Source organism: Triturus cristatus, chromosome 3_2 (genome assembly GCF_964204655.1).
Source record: "Triturus cristatus chromosome 3_2, aTriCri1.1, whole genome shotgun sequence".
NCBI classification, from domain to species: domain Eukaryota; kingdom Metazoa; phylum Chordata; class Amphibia; order Caudata; family Salamandridae; genus Triturus; species Triturus cristatus.
Genome location: NC_140584.1, coordinates 775,303,798 through 775,323,580, shown reverse-complemented (window position 1 = coordinate 775,323,580; position 19,783 = coordinate 775,303,798). Strand labels below are relative to the sequence as shown.

The 19,783-nt window shown below is 42.2% G+C and overlaps 1 protein-coding gene across 1 annotated transcript in view; it reads right to left on the bottom strand.

Moving 5' to 3' along the window:
• Nucleotides 1–1,168: 1,168 nt before the first annotated feature.
• C3_2H2orf80 (chromosome 3_2 C2orf80 homolog) overlaps nt 1,169–19,783 on the bottom strand; it is a 330,996-nt gene continuing 312,381 nt past the window's right edge. The window contains exon 9 of the mRNA XM_085648844.1: nt 1,169–1,414. Within this exon, the coding sequence (XP_085504970.1) occupies nt 1,316–1,414 (99 nt within the window). The 3' untranslated portion in view covers nt 1,169–1,315. The remainder of the gene's footprint in view (nt 1,415–19,783) is intronic.

Below are 19,783 nucleotides of genomic sequence, written 5' to 3'. Positions count from 1 at the left end.
TGCATTCTGTACCAACTGCAGCTGTTGGATGCCTTGTCTATGCCCAAGTAAAGCACATTACCACAATCCAGCCTGGAAAAAACCAGGGCCGTGATCACCCCCTTTGGGCAGAAATTTCCAACTTCTAAATAATCTTTCTGAGCCATCTAAGCACAGTGAAACGCATGGCAGTCACTTTAGACACCTGAGAATTCATGGACATCAATGCATTCAGCAAAAATCCCAGATTTTTGATTTTCGCAGAATGAACTGGTAAAGCCCAAGAGAAACCGGCCAATGTTGAGGGCCCCTAAGAGAGGGATGTTTGCCCAGAATTATGACCTCCGTCTTATCCCCACTGAGCTTGAGCGAGTTTTTGTTCATCCATATGGAGATCCGAATCAAGCCCAGGTTAAGACCAGAAGGTACATGGCTCTGTGTAGAAGACAGCATAAAGATGATGTGCGTGTCATCTGCAAAGTGGGTTGTACAAGTAAATATTGAGGCCAAATATATTAACATACAATAATATTGTGGACAGACTATTACTGGACAAAATATTGAAAAGTATAGATTTACTATTTCTAACTCCACATCCATGTACCTTGAAGATATATACATGACAAGGGAATTTATATGTAGAGTTAGATATCGAAAATATATACATACTTATTTTTTTATACTTTAGATTACATTTTTTGTCCTCGATATTCTTGATTCGCTATTTAGGGTCACACCAGGCAGCCCCTTTTAAGACATATAAGGTAGTTGCTGACTTGTGGTTCTCCATGGTGTGTTCTCGTACCACCCTGAGACCTGCTAATCCAATGGCCACATTTCGCCTGCTTAGTTTACTATTACGGTTCTGACCGCCCAGTTGGATTGCAAACATTTCTCCCTTTATTTCTCTCTGTAGATTACATTGTTTTGCATAGTACTTTGCTATGAACAGTAACTCTCTCGGGAGAGGCAAGGAGCAGGAAATCATTGCAAGGCTGCAAGACAGCATGGCTTGGGAGAGCCATCACTATGAATTAATGTTACAATCAAGATCAGCTTTCTGCAGTCAGGATTAGCAGTTTCTATCATTCTGTTGTGGTGGTGGGGAAATCTGGTAAAACAGGAGAACAACACGGCGATTATAATATATGAGCAGACTGTGTATCTTCTCGAAGAACTAAATGGGATTAGGAAGAGGGACTGGTGAAGGGAATAGCAGTGAGATGGCTTATCATTAAAGCATTTTACAACAACATTTTATCACTGTCAATAAATTAATGTATTGCTGTGGTTTGAAAAGGGTAGACCCAAAGTCACTGCACATTTAACAGGTCATCTAGGCATCTTCTGTTTGAGTGAGTTGTTCTACCGCCTCTTCGCCAGTTTCAGGGTCCTCCGCTATATTCTTCTGATCATGTTCATTTCCTATTGAGTTCTACAAGAAAGAGAAAAGACTGGAGTTCATTCGATAAGGCAACAAGAACAGACCATTGAATTATCACGTGTTAGCACTGCTTTGCAGAGTAGCAACACAAAAGAAGACTTGAAGACTGGTGTTACATGCGTGTGGGCCCACTTTCCTCCTTCCAGGACTCCACCTAACTATCGAACCTCGCCCTACCCACCAGCATTGCGAACCAGGAATCTGCACCACCGCAAATTAATCTGAAATTATTAATGCATTTTACAAAAGCAAACTAATCAAATGAAAGAATTTCCTCACCCAGGAAACTGTATATTTTTATACATTAAAATATACCAATGACAACATCTTCCTCGCTTCTGACTGAACAGCATCAATTGTTCTAGGCTGGTTTGAACTATTTTGGTAAAGTCTGGGAAGAGGAGAATATTAGTGTTGTCACACCACAAGGGTCTTCTCAACCTCGCTGCGTACACAATTGCATACCTGTCCCTAAAACTTCTCCTGCAGACATTTTTCAATCTGAGCTGCAACCCCCACAGGCCCCACCCCCAGTTGATGCAAAAGCACAGGGACCCTTTGAGCCCTCTCCACCAAGAAGATCTGCAACATTTCCTTGGGCTTCAACACATGAAACACGAGCATTCAACAAACAGTACAGCAGAGGCTCCCTCCTCCTTTTTCCACACTTCTGTTATGTGAACATTGTTATTGCAAGAGTGACCTTCAGCATCCTCAGCTCACTCAGTGAGTCCCTGAGAGCTCTCTTCCAGACCTTTATCTCTCCATGAATTGAATGTCCTTAGCATTGTCTGAGACTCATTTTAACACCCTCAACATCATATTTGGGACAGCAGATTTATGTCCAAGGGTACAATGTCTCTGTTTTCCTATTTTAGCGGTGCCTCCACTGAACCCGTGGCAGGGGGCTAGGGGTGTGGCAATGATTTCTCATGCAAGGGATCTCTTACAAAAGCATATTTGTCCAGCCTTTTCTACTGGACTGAGCGAGCAGGCCTCTCAAAGACCATAGTGCCCTTTCTACCTTCCCCACAACAAAGATGCAGTCCAACACTTCACCTACTGTGGGTATGTTTGAGTATTGGGCATACGGGAAAGTGGAAGACATCCCGTTGGTAGCTATATCTGCAGTGCTTTGAGATGTGAAGACCAGGGTCTGAAACAACCATCACCTCAATATGTCTCTGGAATCAACAGAGGTTAAGGCCAGCCACAGCTACCTTGCAACACAGTTTGTCAGTCAAAGGTAGGGTCAGAACTATTCCACAACTGTCTGATGCCAGTAGTGCCAAGATGTACCCGTCCCTAAGCAGGGCTTATCCTGAGCTTAATTTTACCGGCCAAGACACCTAAAGGCATCACATAAGATGTACTATGCCATAGCCCTGGCATCCCCTGGCCGGTAAGCTTCCCAGGGCTATGTGATTAAATCTGCACAGTCTGTGTTCATCAACAGGCCCTCCAAAGTCACAGACCAACTGACCTTGTTTGCTTTACTCTCCCATGTTGTACAATTGTCAGCCTCGTCCCTATCAGTTGCGCTAACACTTCTCTTCTTCTTCTTCCTAACATCCATCTAACTCGAGCATCCTCACCTAGTCCAATAGCTCGGATGCAAGTTCATGCGCTAGGATGATGCAGGCCCAGTTCCAGGTCAGTCTTGCCTGGCAAGTTCCAGTTTACTCCCTGCCTCCTGCACTTCCAATGCCACCCAACAGAAGATAACAAGGCCCTGAAATCTCACAGGCGACCTCAGCACTTCTGTGTAGGGATGTGTAGCTCTATTTGCATTTGACTGCGATCTACAACAGAGGATGTATGGCCATTTGGCACACGAACTCAGGGTTATGCAGCCATCTTGCCTCCTGACAGGCACTCCCTATTTGATGCAGTAAAATTTTGAAAAAAGTGTAACACCAATTGTAAAAGGATGCCCTTTGATACCACACCATGGATTTCGACACTGAGGGCCAGCTTTATCAAGACTCACACAGCACGCTGTTGTGCAGCATTCCTTGAGAATGTGTTGTGCTGCGATATGCCACTTTCCTGCATCATGATGCACCATATTTACTAAATGGTGCACCATGATGCAGAGCCGACAGATGCGTCACGCAATGATATGTTAGTAAATCCTACTGTGTAAATGTTGCATTGGATTTTGCGTGGGAACTCCTATCTTGAATAAATTAAGTCCTGCATCACGCAGGCCGACGCAGTGCAGCACTTGCACCACACAAGTTCCTACAAATGGCATGTCACTTGATAAATCTGACTGCAGCCCCTGCATTGTCTTGTATTGCCTTGCGTGACGCAAGGGCTTGATTATTCAGAGTACAATGGCTGTTCTGGATTTACTGCTTTGTGACAAGAGTCATGCAATAGAAAATTGAGCAAAAGAGTATTTAGTTGCTTGTAGAAAACGAAGAGGCAGTGTGACTGCCTATGTGGTTGAACCCCTATTGATTTTGAGATATTAAGAAGCAATATTATGAATAATTTAGACATTCCTCAGTATTGTAGCATTATGCCATGCAATGTATGTTATCTTTTTAGGTTTCGCCTGCATAGCGCTTGTCCTGTGCTTGAGAAATTTATTGATTTTAATATAAACTTAAAAGGGACTTACATCCTGCCTCGTCTCTATCCTGGCTTCTCATTGGTTCCTGTGCGTGCCACTTACCTTTCCTCCAATTCTATTGGCTGTAGCATATTTTTCTGCATTTACCAATGCTTGTTTCTCGTCTGCTTCTCTTATGAGTTTCCGGCCGCTGAAATACTGTTAACATCCACTTTGGTGGAACTATATTTCCATAAAGTTTTACCTTCTACTCTTGCAGCATATTTATATAACAATTTATCTCCCTGAGAGATTGAGTGATTTACAAAGAATCACAGGATGTTGCGTGGCACCGCCGTGACTCAAACCGGGATCCCCAGCTCTCGGGTCAGCAGCTCTAGCTGCTGCGCCACATCCTCTCCACTCCCATGTAATCTGTCAGGGAGCTCTTTCCTTTTCCCCGACGATGATTGATGTAAACAGCCCTTTATTAATTACATAGGCGAAACCGATGTATTACCAATGCTTGTCTTTTGTGCTACTCTTCATGAAGGCACAATACGATGCATGCTATGAAGGGTGATGCTTAAAACATACCTAAATGCGCAACATATAATCATGCTTGGGTAAGACACGAGTAAAAGCATAGTTTGTGAGCTTAATGGCTAGTGACATGTAAACACATTTTGGATTGAGAAAGAGTGGATGATGATTTTGAGCCAGATAGGTATCCAAAAGCAAAACATGATCAATCGGAGGCCACCTTTGCAAAAAATTCAAAAGTTACAAGTAAAGAAATGATGGGGCCTATTCACAAACTCCATTTTGTAGTACGTGAAGCACTAGTAATTCTTAAATACCAAATGCTGTTCACTAACCTATGGACAAAGACTTCTGCCTCTGCCTCTCTTAATCTCCGTACTGGTAAGCCTATGTTTTAGTAGTAGTAAATTTGGGGCAGACAAGGGACTGAAAAATGGTGATTACTTACTACACAATGAGAGGAGTTTATGTGAAAGTCAGGAGGAACAGGCTACTGCAAACAACCACCCACAAAAGTATAAGCCCATTGGTATTTACAAATTGTAATCCTAAAGTTACTGCAGCCCTAAATGTGACAAAATAGTAAATGTTCTCCAGTCCAGACTTTCTATATCCAGACATGGCCACTCACAGGTACTGTAGCACACTCCCATACAAAGTAATTGAGACTGGGACATAAAATAACAACCCACACCAAATTATGCTCAATAAATAAAATTACTTAGACTTTTAAATATATATTTGTTTTGTTTAATGTTAAAAAATAAATATACATGTATGAGTATTAGGTAATTATTATAAAATGTAATAATAAACTTAATTTAAAATTACATTAATCTTTAAAAAGTGAAATAATTTAAATTGATTCTACACATAACTTTCAACAAAATTAAATACATATTAAATTCAAATAGAAATGTTAATGTGGCTGGGATGTTTGGTTTTACCTTATTCCTTGTGGAATATTATTTATGAATTAAATGATTTCATAAATACAAATAGTTCAAATAATTATTTCATTCATGTGTAATGAGTTAATATGCTGTATGTTTTTATTTGAACAATGCGAGCTTTAGATTAAACATTTTAAAATATTTTACATTTATATATTGTATATTGTATTGAAATATTTTCAGCATTTTTAAAGAATAATATGCTAATATCTTCATATAGGGACATCTCTGACATGGTAGCAGAGATCCCTCAGCGACATGTAAAAACGTATTTGCAGTAACTTTACACACTGAAATACTTTTGTAGGAGGCGCCATCAGGGGATGGAAGTCTGCACCTAAGTGTAAATCTACACCGGTGATTGGCAAAAAAGTGTACATTTAAACCAAGGCGCAGTAGTAGAATTACATGTGAGTAAATCTGCACATGTAAATTTACCTTTGTAATCACGCTCAAAATATGCATTAAAAATGCCAAATAAAGATGTCAAGCAGGGGCTGTCAGACATATGGATAGTCATGTGATGCCCTACCTGCAATTTTTCATGCAACACCAAAAGGTCTTGAGTTTTGCAGCACCTCATTGCTCCACACCTTCGGAGAGACAAGCAAAAGGAAAAACAAACTATACCTTTGCGATGGGGAATCCTTGGTACACTAGTCCTCTGTGAGAAAGCAAGTAATTGGCTCTATTATGGGCCATATACAGTCAATCATACAAATAGAGTGTATGTTCATCTGTGTGTGTTTTATTTGTATATGCACATAATATTTGTATGTATACTTATGGCACACATCGTTTAATTAGAATCTATTTATTGTTTTTAGTTTAGTTTGCAGCAGACAGGAGAACCAATTATCGCTGAATTATCTCGATTGGCAGCTGCAGCTGTTTCAATTTTCCTTGCAATAGGTATGGGTAACAACAAATTTACCAATGAACTGATGCACTATATTAGTGTAATGTATTTGGACTTTTTGTGTTAGAAATGTCTACTGCTGATCACTCTCGCTTAGTATTGGTTACATATTTGATATTATGATTTATGTTTATTTATGGAAAATCATTATTTTGCCTTTTTCTATGCCAAGTTACTTTTAATTTATCTTCTGTCTCTACTGGGTTCATTCTGTTATTTTAAGAATATCAGTACAAAGTGCAAGGCTGCTGAGAATATTTGGTGGTCGGCTATTTATGGGGAGTTGGAGACAAGAATCAAAGAGCGTGCACCCTTTGCTGTGGCCGACAAGATTTATATACTGAGAGAACCACCTCTGCTGCCCATACAGATAGCAAATGGGCTTTACAACAGAATTGCCTTTTATTGAAAGGTATTCTCTTGTGTGGTGTTCTTCTTGTAAATTATAAGTAAAACATACCAATGTTAATTTACCTTCCAGGTCTATATAATATATTAATAAAGCCAACAGCAGACTAGTTGTACAATTTATGGGATATGTTTTCATGCGCGATGCTCTAATCAATGAAATACATCCATAAACAGTGTGCAGTTTTTCTCTAAGGAAGTGCCACAACCCTTAAAAGGAGTATAATTAAAATGTGGTGCTGAGCATAGTGCCATCTCCAGGTAATGGCCAGAAGGAAAGGATAAAGAACAAGAAGAAGGAGTTTCTCCCACTGGCTATAGGTGATGATTTGCCATGGAATTGTGCTTTACTTGCAACCGTTCTATAATGCAGTTCCACAACAATTTTTACTAATGGCACAAAGTTATTTGAAATGCTATGTAGAAAGAAACGTTTCAGAGAGCAATTGCCTGGTTGGCTGACATGAAAGCATATGAGTGTTGAAAATGATTGCAAAAAAAATATCAGATATGAGGCACTGGGGAGGAGGAAAACAAGAATATAGTTAACAACTTGCTGGCAGGAAGAGATGTGTCAGAGAATTTGGCTTCCTGTCAGACAATGGAATAGTCAATTTATTGTGAAAAAACTGCTCTTTGAGTTTTACACTTAAGTTGAGGTTTGTAGGAGTAGTTGTAATTCCATAAAGATATCAGATGGTAGAAGGAGTTGTGCAATGAAACACTGAGCTAGAAAGAAAAAGCACATAGGGCCCAATTGCGAGTCAGGCAGTCTTGTGACCGCCAGACTCTCAAAGGCGGTCCATCGTCTGCCGTATTATGACTGTTAGAGTTGTAGGGGCGCTGGACAGCCGGCTGCACCAGGGAACAGTTGTTTCCTGGCGGTGGCGCGGGAGCGCCATAATGCATTATGCTGAGCAGGGACTGGCACAGTCCTGCTCAGCATATTGCGAGTCCCTGCACCGCCAGCCTTTTCATGGCAGGGCTTCCTGGCAATGCAGGAACAAAGGAGGCCCTACAGGGCCACCATGTCCCCCTTACCATGTGGATATATTCAGGGGGGCATAACATGTGAACCCTGTCTGTGTTCCCCCCAGTTCTAGCATGGCATGGATATCAGCGTCCATGCCGCAGTAGAACTTTTTGTCCATTCCCATTGCTGTGCCTGATTTCAAGGCATCGCAATTGGAAAGGCTATAGGACCGATGACTGTATTATGAGTTGTACTTTTACTACTCGCAATATGGCTGGCGGTCCATGCGCGGGGTTGCTGCAGAAGAGCCGGTGTTGAGCCTCGTAATCGGGTCCATAGTGAATGCCAACTGAGGACCCGAATCCGATGTGGTCAGGAATGGCTACGACCCACGGTCGGAGCCATCCTAACCACCTCGGACATGCCCGTTCAGATTCCTTTCTGACAGAGCCATTCCGATGTGCTCGGTCGTAAAAGAATCGGACTCGGTTATCCGGATGGCTTCCAACGTGCTCGGAGAGCCCATCTGCCATTCGGAAACCCTTCAGTAATCCCCATTCTGGCTCTTTCTAGCCAAAAGAGTACGATGGCAGTTTCCCACTGCCTTTTTGGGCCGCCCTTTCTGAGACAGAAAGAAAGTAGGAAACTGTCTTTGGGGGCCCAAGAAGGGCCTCTATGGGTGCGAGGCCACCAAATGGCGGCCACTTGTGCCCCCCCGTTGATCTCTGAATCCGGTGTCAGGCACCTTGGGGTGCCTGCCACGGGGTGCAGGGATGAACTGCACCTCTGCACTTAACAATGCGAGCAAGCAGTCCGTTCAGTATAGGATTGCGACTGAACAGGATTCGGTCACATCCTACTTGCAGGTCTGGAACCGATGACAAGAGGTCGTTCGGTTCCAGTTCCTGACAGATGTCGGATGGAATCCGGTCCGTCCGACATCGGCCCCTGTGTTTTGCATGGTGCCAAAATAAGCAAGGACGGGAAAGTTGTACTGAGCTACTAGTGATTGTACCTGAATGGTTAAAAAAATGTATGATGAACGAAGGCACAAGCACTTAGTGAATTTGTTCATTCATGTGTTGAGAGCATTTCTTTCTTGTTGTAGTATAGTGTTTTAGTTTGCTATAACTCTTGCACTGTTTGGAAATTATGATTATTGGTAGTATTCGGAGAGCTTTTCTGTTGATCTAATTGTAATGTCTTGTATCCTTTCTTCGAAATCCCCTGTAGAATTGAGTGTTGGTTGGTGGATCTGGAGGGTTTAAGATGTATCTTGGGTTGCTTCGTAAATAAATGATTGATAAATTAGTATTTCTTCCTGAGTCACTGGTCCATCCGGAACTGATTTAACAGTTGTACTTTCACCACAGAATAGAGTATATATTTCATACAGCCAGTGTACATAATAAAGCATCTACTACAAATGTCCCAAATTGATATCTCAATTCAAAACAGCAATGTGTGTAAAATGTCTGCAATGGATCCAAAGCGGTTGTATCTCCTTAACCTTCTCCTCCTAGGCTTCCAATCATTGTGACAAGTAGTGATGAACGTTATGTCTGGTTGATATTAGTAAGGTACTAATCTGTCTGCAAATTTGTGTGAGTGCTCTTTTAAGCCATTAACTGGGCAATGTAGTACATTCCTTCTCTCACCACCAAAACTGGAATTTAGTTTTTCCTCATTGAGATACTTAGCTCCATATGCTAAAATTTGAATATTTTATTTAAGTATAATATTGCTAGGAAGGAGTTCAAAATGTCATTCAAGGACTTTAAAGATTGGTGCTGTTAAATCCAAAAACTTGCCACTGATTAATTTATCATAACTAGTACAGAAAAGAAGTTAGAGGAAATTATTTTCTGTGAGCCAAAATTCAGCTTTCTAGCAGCCTTTCCTGATTGGTCAGCCTTGAAAGGCTTAGCCAAGCTACTCTGCTGAGGTGATAAGGGGCCTGCATAGAGCAGAGGTTATCTGATGGGGGAAGCTCTGAAGTTACAGAGAACAGGTCAGGAAGGGGGCTGGGTAAATCAAATAGGGCTTCAAAGAAATCAGGATAGTGAGGAATGCCAGGCCTACCCTATCTTCCTGTACCCAAGCCAGATGGCAGGCCCAGGAATAGAATCTGCAGAGAGTTGGGAGGAGGAGTGTTAATGGAAATAAGCAACACCAGTGGGCTGGTTTAGCCAGGGCTTACTCTCCTGGAGAGGAATTCTCCATCTTGAATTTTAAAATGCAGTGCTTTGTGGAACAAGAATATGCCACACTTTGGAGGAAGCTGTCATGCTTTTGGGTGGCACCCGGGATCGCATTAGACAGGGGTGCCCCCCTGCTTGTCGCCCCACATCACTGAATAAATATATGAGAGCTGCATAGCAACTCAGATCTGCTGCCTACAACTACAAGGAGAAGAAGGACTGCCCTGCTGGAATCTTGGTCTGCACCCCAAAGTATTACAATCTGGAGGACAGTGCATGCTATACACTTGTAACTACAGCCTTGAGGACTTTGCCTTGTCTCAAAAAGGATTAAGGAGTGGACTCCCTGAAAGCAACAGGTTAACAGAGCTTCCCTGCATCATCTCCCTCAATAAGTCCCCAGCCTGAAGTGTGTCCAGTGGACTTTTAAGGATCTGGCCAGGTGCATTGTGGGAATCATAGTCCCAAACTTCCAAGGACCATCTCAGAGCTTCTAGAACCTTGGATTTGTGTTTTGGACCCTTTGAACCCTCAATGTGAACTTCAGGAAGAAATTCCAGTAGTTTGGAGCATCTTTTGGAAAAAGCTCCATAAGCGGACCGACTTGACGTCGAGAGACAAGCCGACTACCTTCACAGCTTGGATTTCAGGTCTGTCCCGCTAAAAGCTTCAGAGCTCTAGACTTCCAGGACTTGACCAGGGCCTCGATGAGAAGCAATTCCACAACATCTCATTGAAATTGACCTGCTGGAAATGAACAGACGACCTTGAGAGAAAATCCTCCAGAAATGTTTTTAAGTCTGAAGATAAAACTTTGACTATGTCTTGGTCAATCACGACCAGATGTACCAAGCTGGCATAATATGTTTTTAAGCACAAGAAAGTGTTTAATCTTTAAAAATTCATATCTCTTGTTCCCTATATTGGGTTTTTGTTGTTTTGGTGTCATTTTAAAGATACGAATATTGTTATAAATTGGTGTAGGAATTGTATTGTGTGCTGGGTCTTACTTGTTGAATGTATTGGTGTTTTTAAATGCTTTGCATACCTGTCTCCTGAGTTAAGCCTGACTGCGTGCAGCCAGCTACCAAGGGTTGTGCCAGAGGCTAATGAATTGAGACCTTGACTGGACCTTATATTGCGCTGTTGGCCTTATTGCTAGTGGTAGATGCATACTTACCCCTACTGTTAATCCACCTTCCAACATTCCCCATGAGAAAGGCCACTTACTGGATCTTGTCTTCTCTAATGATAACCTGTAAAGGTCTTGGAATCATCCCCGGTCACTTGGTCAGATAATATTTTCATCAAGCTTACCTTGCAATCCTCTCAGCTAGCCTCAAACTCTAAACCTTTCAGCTGGATCGACCGCCCATGGTTTAAAATGCCCATTAAAGGTTGGGAACAGGTGCTTAAGAAATCTAGACCAGCTTTAAGGCCAGATCCGTCTCTAGCATATGACAGAATCTCTCACCGGATTGAATCTTCGCTCGATCAAGTCATCCCCCAAAAAACCCATACAGGATGAGCCCAAGATAAATCTGCACTGTGGTAAACTCACAACCCCTGGAAATTTAAACAAGTGTGTAAAAAAGCTGAAAGGTTCTGGGGAAGAGACTGAGGGAGAAATCCAAGCAGAAATACTGTGACACCATTAGAATCTATCATGCTGAAAGTACATGCTGTTTATTTTGAGGATAAACTTAATTGTGCCGCCAACTCCACATGTGATATGTTTTGTGTTGTGAAAACACTCCTTCAGCCTTCCACAACCGGCCCTATTCTGGAACCCTCACCTGCACAGTGTAATGACCTGGCAAATTGTTTTCCGAGAAAAATCTAGATCATTTATGACATGTTTTAACACTCTCCCCAATCTGATACTGATAGCTACGGCGATGACTTGGTGGTCACAATCTGACCACTTTGAGCACTTTTCCTGCTCTAACAGACACTTTCTCGGACATTTTGAGCAAAATTAAATCTAAAGCACCCGCCCCCCATGCATTCGAGATAAAGTAACCAAGGTGATTCTTACCACCCTGCTCGAAATGATAAATCTCTCCCTTAACATGGCCCTTGTCCCAGTGGCATGGAAACATGCCATGGTCAAAGCACTCTTGAAAATATTCAACCTGGATCCCCTTGATCTAGGAAATTATCCCCTTATCTCTCTTCTGCCTGGGATAAGACAAATCTTAGAAAAACATGTTCATTTTTCGCTCTCAAAATTCTTAGAGAATTACAATATCCTGACTCAGACCGGATTTCGCCCCTATATTGGTACTGAAACTGCCCTTTTGGTTGTTGTAGAAGAAGATAAAAGGCTGCTTGATCAAGGAGGTTCGGCAGCTATTATTCCCCTCGATCTCAGTTCAGTTTTTGATACCATAAGCCACAAAATTCTTGCTAACAGACTACAGAGTGCTGGAATTACCGGAGCCGCAATGGCCTGGCTCAAGTCATTTCTGGAATATAGGACCTATCGGTCCTGGACGAGGAGTGCACATCGGACAGTTTCCCCTTAAAATGTGGAGTACCGCAGGGCTCCTTGTGGAGCCCTTCTCTTTTTAATCTGTATATGAGACCACTTGCTGATTTTGTCCTCCCCTTTGGGATTTCGATAATCTCTTACGCAGAACGACAAACAACTAGACTCAGAGTGAAGATTCCCTCTACCCCTCTCTAAGACCTGGCCTAGAAAATGTTGCTAAGTGACTGACCAGCTCCTGTCTCAAATTAAATGGAGACAAAACCAAGCATATGGTCCTGGGCAAAAATCTTAACCCTTCCTTGAGTCTGATTTGACCAATTTGCTTAGGTCTCCTCCCACTTCAAAACCTGTTATAAGGAGTTTGGGAAGGTGGTTGGATGAATCACTTAAATTTGAATACCAAGTAGTAAAGGTTGCTGCTATCTGTTTTGGTATGTTGAGGATGCTTCGTAAAATTCTCCCTCTTCTTCCCCCCACTTCAAAGAGGCTGCAAGTTCAGGCACTTATACTCTCTCACCTGGACTATGGCAACTCTCTGTATTTGGGAGCACCCAAAGCCACAATAAAGAAACTGCAGGTAATGCAGAATTTTGCTGCCCGAATACTGCACAATATTGCCATATACCAATCTGTCCAAGAGGTTCTCGGCCTTCTCTATTGGCTCCCTGTCTCAGAGAGAATTAAATTCAAATCACTCTGCATTGCTCATAGGGCACTCCTTCAAAATGGGCCTCTGACCTCCCATGCACTAATGTACTCTTACACTCCTGCGAGATCCCTGCATTCCTCCAATGCCCCTCTTGCCAAACTACCTGTCATCAAGAGGGCAAGATACGGAGCATGTTCCTTTGTATACAATGACACTAAATTGTAGAACAGCATTCCACTCTCTCTTTTCTCAATCAATAAGGAACTCCCTTTTCAGAAAGCATTAAAAACTTGGCTTTTTTAGATCGGGTCTCTTTAATTCTCCGTAACAATTCTGTGTGGATCTTCAACACAGTTATGCCTACGGGTAGCTAAGCACTTTACAAGTGCTTCATAGAATAGAATACAGAGTGTAGAGAGAGCTTTGCTGAAAGGTGAGGGTAAGACATCTTCATTAGAAATGTCTTTGAGAATGTTTGCAAGATCTGTGAGAGATAAGGTTCTGTAGGCTCTGGGATTCTTTGGGAAGGGGTAGGCATATGAAATGTAGACAGCTTGGTATTTTAAATGGGCTGTTGGCTCTTTTCTCTTCACTGAAGAACAGGGTAATGGCCCTGCACTTTTCCGTTGAGTGAGGAATAGGTGGGCCTGGAAGGTTGCCTGATGCAGCACTTGATTGTCTTGAAAAGTGATCTGCTTCTTCCGGTGGCTTTGTCAATTGTGTTTGTATAGTATTTTGCTTTGCTTTATGTGATGAGCTGTTTGCTTTTGCATGGAGATACTTAAGTATCCTGAAGTCACTGGTAGTTCTATTTTTATTCCATTTTCTTTCCTGTCTGTGCATGGATCATTAATGTCAGTAATGTTTTTAGAGTTAGGGTTCCAAATGTTTTGGCTTGCATTGAATGTTTTAATTGGATGTGGGCGCTCACATGCTTTTCCAAAACAGTGTTGGAGTTGTTTAGAGGGTGTTGGTGTCAAGGGTGCAGTTGCTAGGGTGAGAGAGGAGTTTAAACATTAGGTTCTCTGTGGAGAAGTCTTTGAAGGATATTAAGATTTGGTCTAATCTTGTGTGTTGAACTTGGTTTGTTGGTAAGATGCTGAGCAGGGAGATAGAAATGGCATAGTGGTCTGTCCAGTCCAAATGTATGGGTCAAGAATGTGGCATTTGAAGTGTATTGGTTGTGTGATAAGCTGTACCTCATTGAGTGTGTAGATGAGGTTGGGAAGGTAGTTTTGTGTTTGAGCTTGTGTTGTCTGGGAGGTTGAAATCACTCAAGATGGTGGTGTGGGCATGTCAGATGGATGAGGTGGCAAGGAAATCCTAGAACTCATCAATGAAGTCTTTATTCTACCCAGGAAGCCTATTAATGAGATGGAAGTTGGCGGCCTTAGTTGCAGAGAGTGGGGAAGACCATGTCAGCTGGTGGATGGAGTTGAGTGTTTCCCCAGCTTGCCTAAGGTGCAGGGTCAGTATATCTTATAGATGGCAGGCAGCAAGGCCTCTTTCCTTCTTAAGTGCACAGTCCACAAGACAGATGCTGCAGCCTGAAGAAGGATGTATAGGATGTGCAAGGATGTGGGGATGTTTCAGTGATCCAAAGGGCATCAAGTTTGTGCTATATAATGAGATCTGTGATGTCAGGTTCATGGAGTACTGTAGGCAAGCGTAAACAAGCATGAGTTATAATGCATGTTCTGTAGTTGGAGAGTGTGTGGTAGTTAGCAGGATATTTAAGAGGTAGGGTATATATGTTGCATGTATGCTATGTCCATGTTTGGGTCTTCTATGTCTAGGTGTGATTGTATTGGTAGTATGGGGTGCTTAGTGAGGCACCTGATTTTATCATCTTATCTTGTAACTTTCAATGGAACATGTGGACATTCTGGACCACAGGCCTTCCTGACTCTAAGAGGCTCACACATGGGATCCTTTTATCTGTGTCTGCCCTTTGCTGCAGACATCCGGACAACAGGATGCCTTGAAGAGTTTATTGAAGTAGGAAGAATCTAGGGATATCACTTCCTTTACAGGTGAACGATGGAAAATGAAGTCTTCATGCCTGGCTTCCTTTTAAAAATGGTTTTGGTGGGAAAACGGTGATGTTAATTTCTGTAAAGATGAATGATGGGAAATGCTACCTTGTAGTAAGGGTGGTGGTTGTCATTTAAGACATGTGCTTGGATTGGTGAACTAAATGCTTCCATTGTGCACCACCGACAGGATGAAAGTGTTCCATCAGTAAGAGACATGCTGTGCCCATAAGCCTTGTAGCAGTTTTGGATCAAGACGCAACTTTTCAGCCTAAAGACATAGCACGATATTTCCTACTTATTAACAAACTATTTGAGGTCCATGGAAATGTAACTGCACTGATCTGATGTAGGAATTTGTAGTCAATATTCTGATAGCCACTACACTTTTTCTAAAAAAGATAAGGAAAAACAAAGGAGCCCTATCACAGGCTTGGAACTCTATGAACCCATATCACAAATGAAATCAGGAAAAACCCCAGGCACAAATGGTCTTACAGTGGAATTCTTTATATACTATGCAAGCCGACTGGCCCACACTAATTGTCAATAATAAACTCCTCAAGAAAGAAGTGGGAACTTCCCCAGAACTAGAGAAAGGAAGGTGATTATTAGTGCTGTCCCCAAATCTAGAAACCCGCTGGACCAATGTGAGGCATACAGACTGAAATATCTGATCAGTGTGAAATCTCCAAAGGTTTTATTGAATGGCACGCAAACTTGATGATTCCCTTGCACTTATATTAGTTGATTTTGAGAAGGCCTTTGATAATACTAAATGGGAATATCAATTTGCAGTATTAAATCAGATAAGTATCAGCCACAAGTTTCTTTCATGTATGAAACTACTATAACACACACCAAAGCTAAATGTAAAGGTTAACAGGAGGTTATCCAAAATCACAAAAAAACAAACGTGCCCCATCTCAGGCTCTCAAATTATGAAAACCCTTTCATTCATTACTAGGATGACTTGTGCCCCAATAGTTAAAGGAATGACCCTGTAGAAGGATTTTCAAAAAAGGACGGAATGGCCTCACACACCCCCTGGGTGTCATGCTTCATCATTGGCCATCCTACGCTCACCACAGATTACTCTAGTGGCGGGCGGCCCTCGTGATCAGAGGGACTTTTCAGGAATGGGGAATCCTAAAGATAAAAAACCTGTGCACCTGGTCATTTAGATTTGGTTATTTAATAATGGTTTGTGTAGGGGTCACATTAAGTTGCCTCCGTCCTATTTAGAACAACAGCTTTCAGCCCAATGGGCGCCCACACAAGGTTCCAGGGGTCTCCTTTGAAGTCCCTATGGACAGTGTCAGCACTCACTCAGAGTGCACACAATCATACTGTACCAGTTCCTAAAGTCTGGTCAAAGTCTTTGATATGGTCTTAGAAAAACATAAAAGAAAAATAAACAATTGTTGTTCAGTCATCAACAATTGGGACATATTCTGGTTTAAAAAACATGCGAGGTGGACTGGTGATTGCCCGTCTCACTGGATACAGCCATGTCACACGTGAGGCAGCATAACAGCTATTCAGAGGTTTTTTTGGTTTGTGGTATGTGGTCACACTCTCTCAACATGCACGTAGCAACAGTTTAAAAGGAAAAGTGCCCGTATTCACACACATATATACACACACATATCTAAACCTTACCCAAATTTTCTTCATGGAGGAATGGGACAAGGAGAGCATTGTAGTCAAACATTCAAGTACACGATCAAGACAAAAACTAAAATTGCAGCATCAGACATGCTCAATTAATATCTTTCTATGTCATCAAGTGCTGCGCTTACATAATGTTATGCATCCATTTTCTTACTTTGTCAAAGGTCTCCTTCATCCCGCCAGTTTCCCGTCTCTGTAACTGGGCATTTTAAAGTCAGGGAAACCGGCCCGGGAAGAGTGAGTAGGTTGTTGCATACAATTACGCGACCACGCTAGCGGGTATGTCAGGTTATGGAGTCCCGCCTGGTTGCAGAACACAAGTACGTCATGGCGGCCGCGTGCGACTACACATTGCCACCCGGAATGACTGGGACGGTAGTATGCTAAGGCGCATAGGTAACGCATCACGGGGATAGCTCATGTTTTGAGGCTAACCAGTGAGTGCATTGGAAGCGACCCATGAATTGGTCTCAAGTTATGTGACAGTATATTAGGAATTGTACAAAAATTGTGTTTCTAGCCTGGAAAGGAATTTCATAAAAAACTCGAAGATATATTTTTAACCCTCATCATTGGCTTGATATGGTATTGTGTTGAATAGCGTTGACAATGGCACGTATCCTCTATAGGCACTAGTTTTTAGGTCTCGCCTACGCAGTGCGCATGCGCTGCTTAGGAAAGAGACCTCTTGAAATCGATTCAGCTTTGCAGGCAAAAACGCGCACGTGTTGCATTGCTTTCAATGCAACGCGTGCACGCTTGGCAATTCCCTTGCGGGAGCGAGCTACGCCATATGTTAGCAATTAATGCGCTCGCTCCCGAAAGGGAAACGCTGCCTGCTCTCGGCCGCACTCCCCCCACCCCGACTTGCGTGAGGCGCGTGCGCTTGTTTAAAAGCTGTTCGATATAAAAAGTTCTCGCATAACTGGCATAAAACGAAAGCATACCTTCATGCAAAACCTGTTAGCTCTTTTCTTGGGGGAGATTTTATCTCAGCAGTTTGATTTTCTCAGATTTCGTAGCTAAAACAGTCTTACATAAATCTTTTTCCCGGAGGTAAGAATGCTGCTTGGAATCTGAACTCACTGCTATGCTTTCCACAGGCCTTGCCTTGAACGCGAGGGCAGTGTGAAAGGGCAAACCTGAAGATGGCGGCTGACACGTCATAAGGAACTTCTGTGGTTATCCCAGCCGTGGCTTTCGAAACCTGGTGCTTTTTGCAGAAATGTTTAATTCTTCACAGAAACAAGCCAGCCAATAGAGATTCGTTTGGCAATTTACCGTCTATTATGTCACCCACGAAACAGCCGGTTTGTGTTCATATGTATTATTTATTTTTACATGGTCTTTTTTTTTACATACTGTTCGTTTCATCGAGCGCGACATACACACAAACTGAAGTGTTTGCAGGGCAGCGGCTTTTTCAGTAATGCGTGAGTTGAGCAAGGTATTCAGACTTTATATAAAAATGTATATATAGCATGTGTTCTAGGTGCATTCATATTTGTCCACTTTGCACAGTCACAGCTAGTTAAAGATTTTTCTTAACAGACTTTCATTTAAAGCACCCAGTGTCACTGCGGTGTTTTTATCTCTAGTACAGCTGATGTATCCTGTCATGGGACCTTCAGGTTTTTTTCTTCTGTGTACTTAACAAACCCTTTGCAACACGAGGCAGTTCAGCTACAATCTGTCTTATACAGCGTTCATCTACCAATAAAGCGTCCGCCTGCCTGACATTCGCTAAGAAAAATAAGGTTTTACATTTTTGAACAAAGGTTAAGTTGTCTTTGGTGGCACAGAATCCACACATGAAAATTTCAGAGGCGTGCTGCCACCACCAGGAGGACTTCCGACCATGTGACCAACAAAGACCATTGAGAGCAGCCAGAGTAGCATAGTAATAATAATAATAATGTGCTTAGTTCATAGGGCTTCGTGCATTCCTTCTGTTTCATAGCGCTGTGACAGGTACTCAATTAGAAGTATAAACAGCAGTCTGTCCTGCAGGCATTTAAACTTGTGACCTGCAAATCGACGCATTACTGTACAAACATTAAACCCACTGAGCACTCCTTCCCGTTGTCATCACTAAACAAGCATTGGCATAGCCAATAGGTCTCGCCTTTGGGACCTTATAAGTGTTTAGCCATGCAACAGTTGATGTTGTTGCACCAAGGATATTGTGCTGGATAACTAAACACTTATAAAGACCCAAAGGCGAGACCTATTGGCTATGCCAATGCTTGTTATTCCTTGGAGTCAAATAGGATTGTTCAACTTCCTATATTATAACGACACCTAGGGAGGGCAAGTGGATGGCTATGTGAGTTAAACTCATACAAGAGGCGCATATTGGGTGAATACTATCACACCTATTTCTTTCTGGTACTGGAACTCATTATTTTAATTGGAGCCAGGGGTTGTCTATGTTTGAGGGTCATTAAGCGGAATACCCACCATTGCTCCGTATCCAAAAGTATTTTAGTAACACTGGCAAAGATGCAAGGGTAGATAATTTCTCGTTTTACCCATGTAAAATCTTTGTCCATATGTTAGTTTTCAAGGTAATGTTTTGTGAGACGGGTGGCACTCTTTTTGCACCAGATTGTGCTCCGATGTTGACTGATCCTCACAAATATTTTGGGTGGTCATGCCCACATAGCATTCTTGGGACAGACATGTGATCATGTAGACCACATTTTCTGAATTACAATTCATATAATCTTTCATCACCAATGGGCAGGCTATGCCTGTATCGATTTCCTCAAGTGTCTTGTAAAGGGACATGCAGCACATGTGCCACATGAGAAAAGTTATGTTATATTTAATTTATACAGTGCACGGCTACTCAAAGAGTGTCCCGGCGCTTACTACGGAAAGGAAGATGCACAAAGATCAAAAGCCAAAGAGCAGCGTTTTTAGTTGTTTCTTAAAAAGCAATGGATCCTAG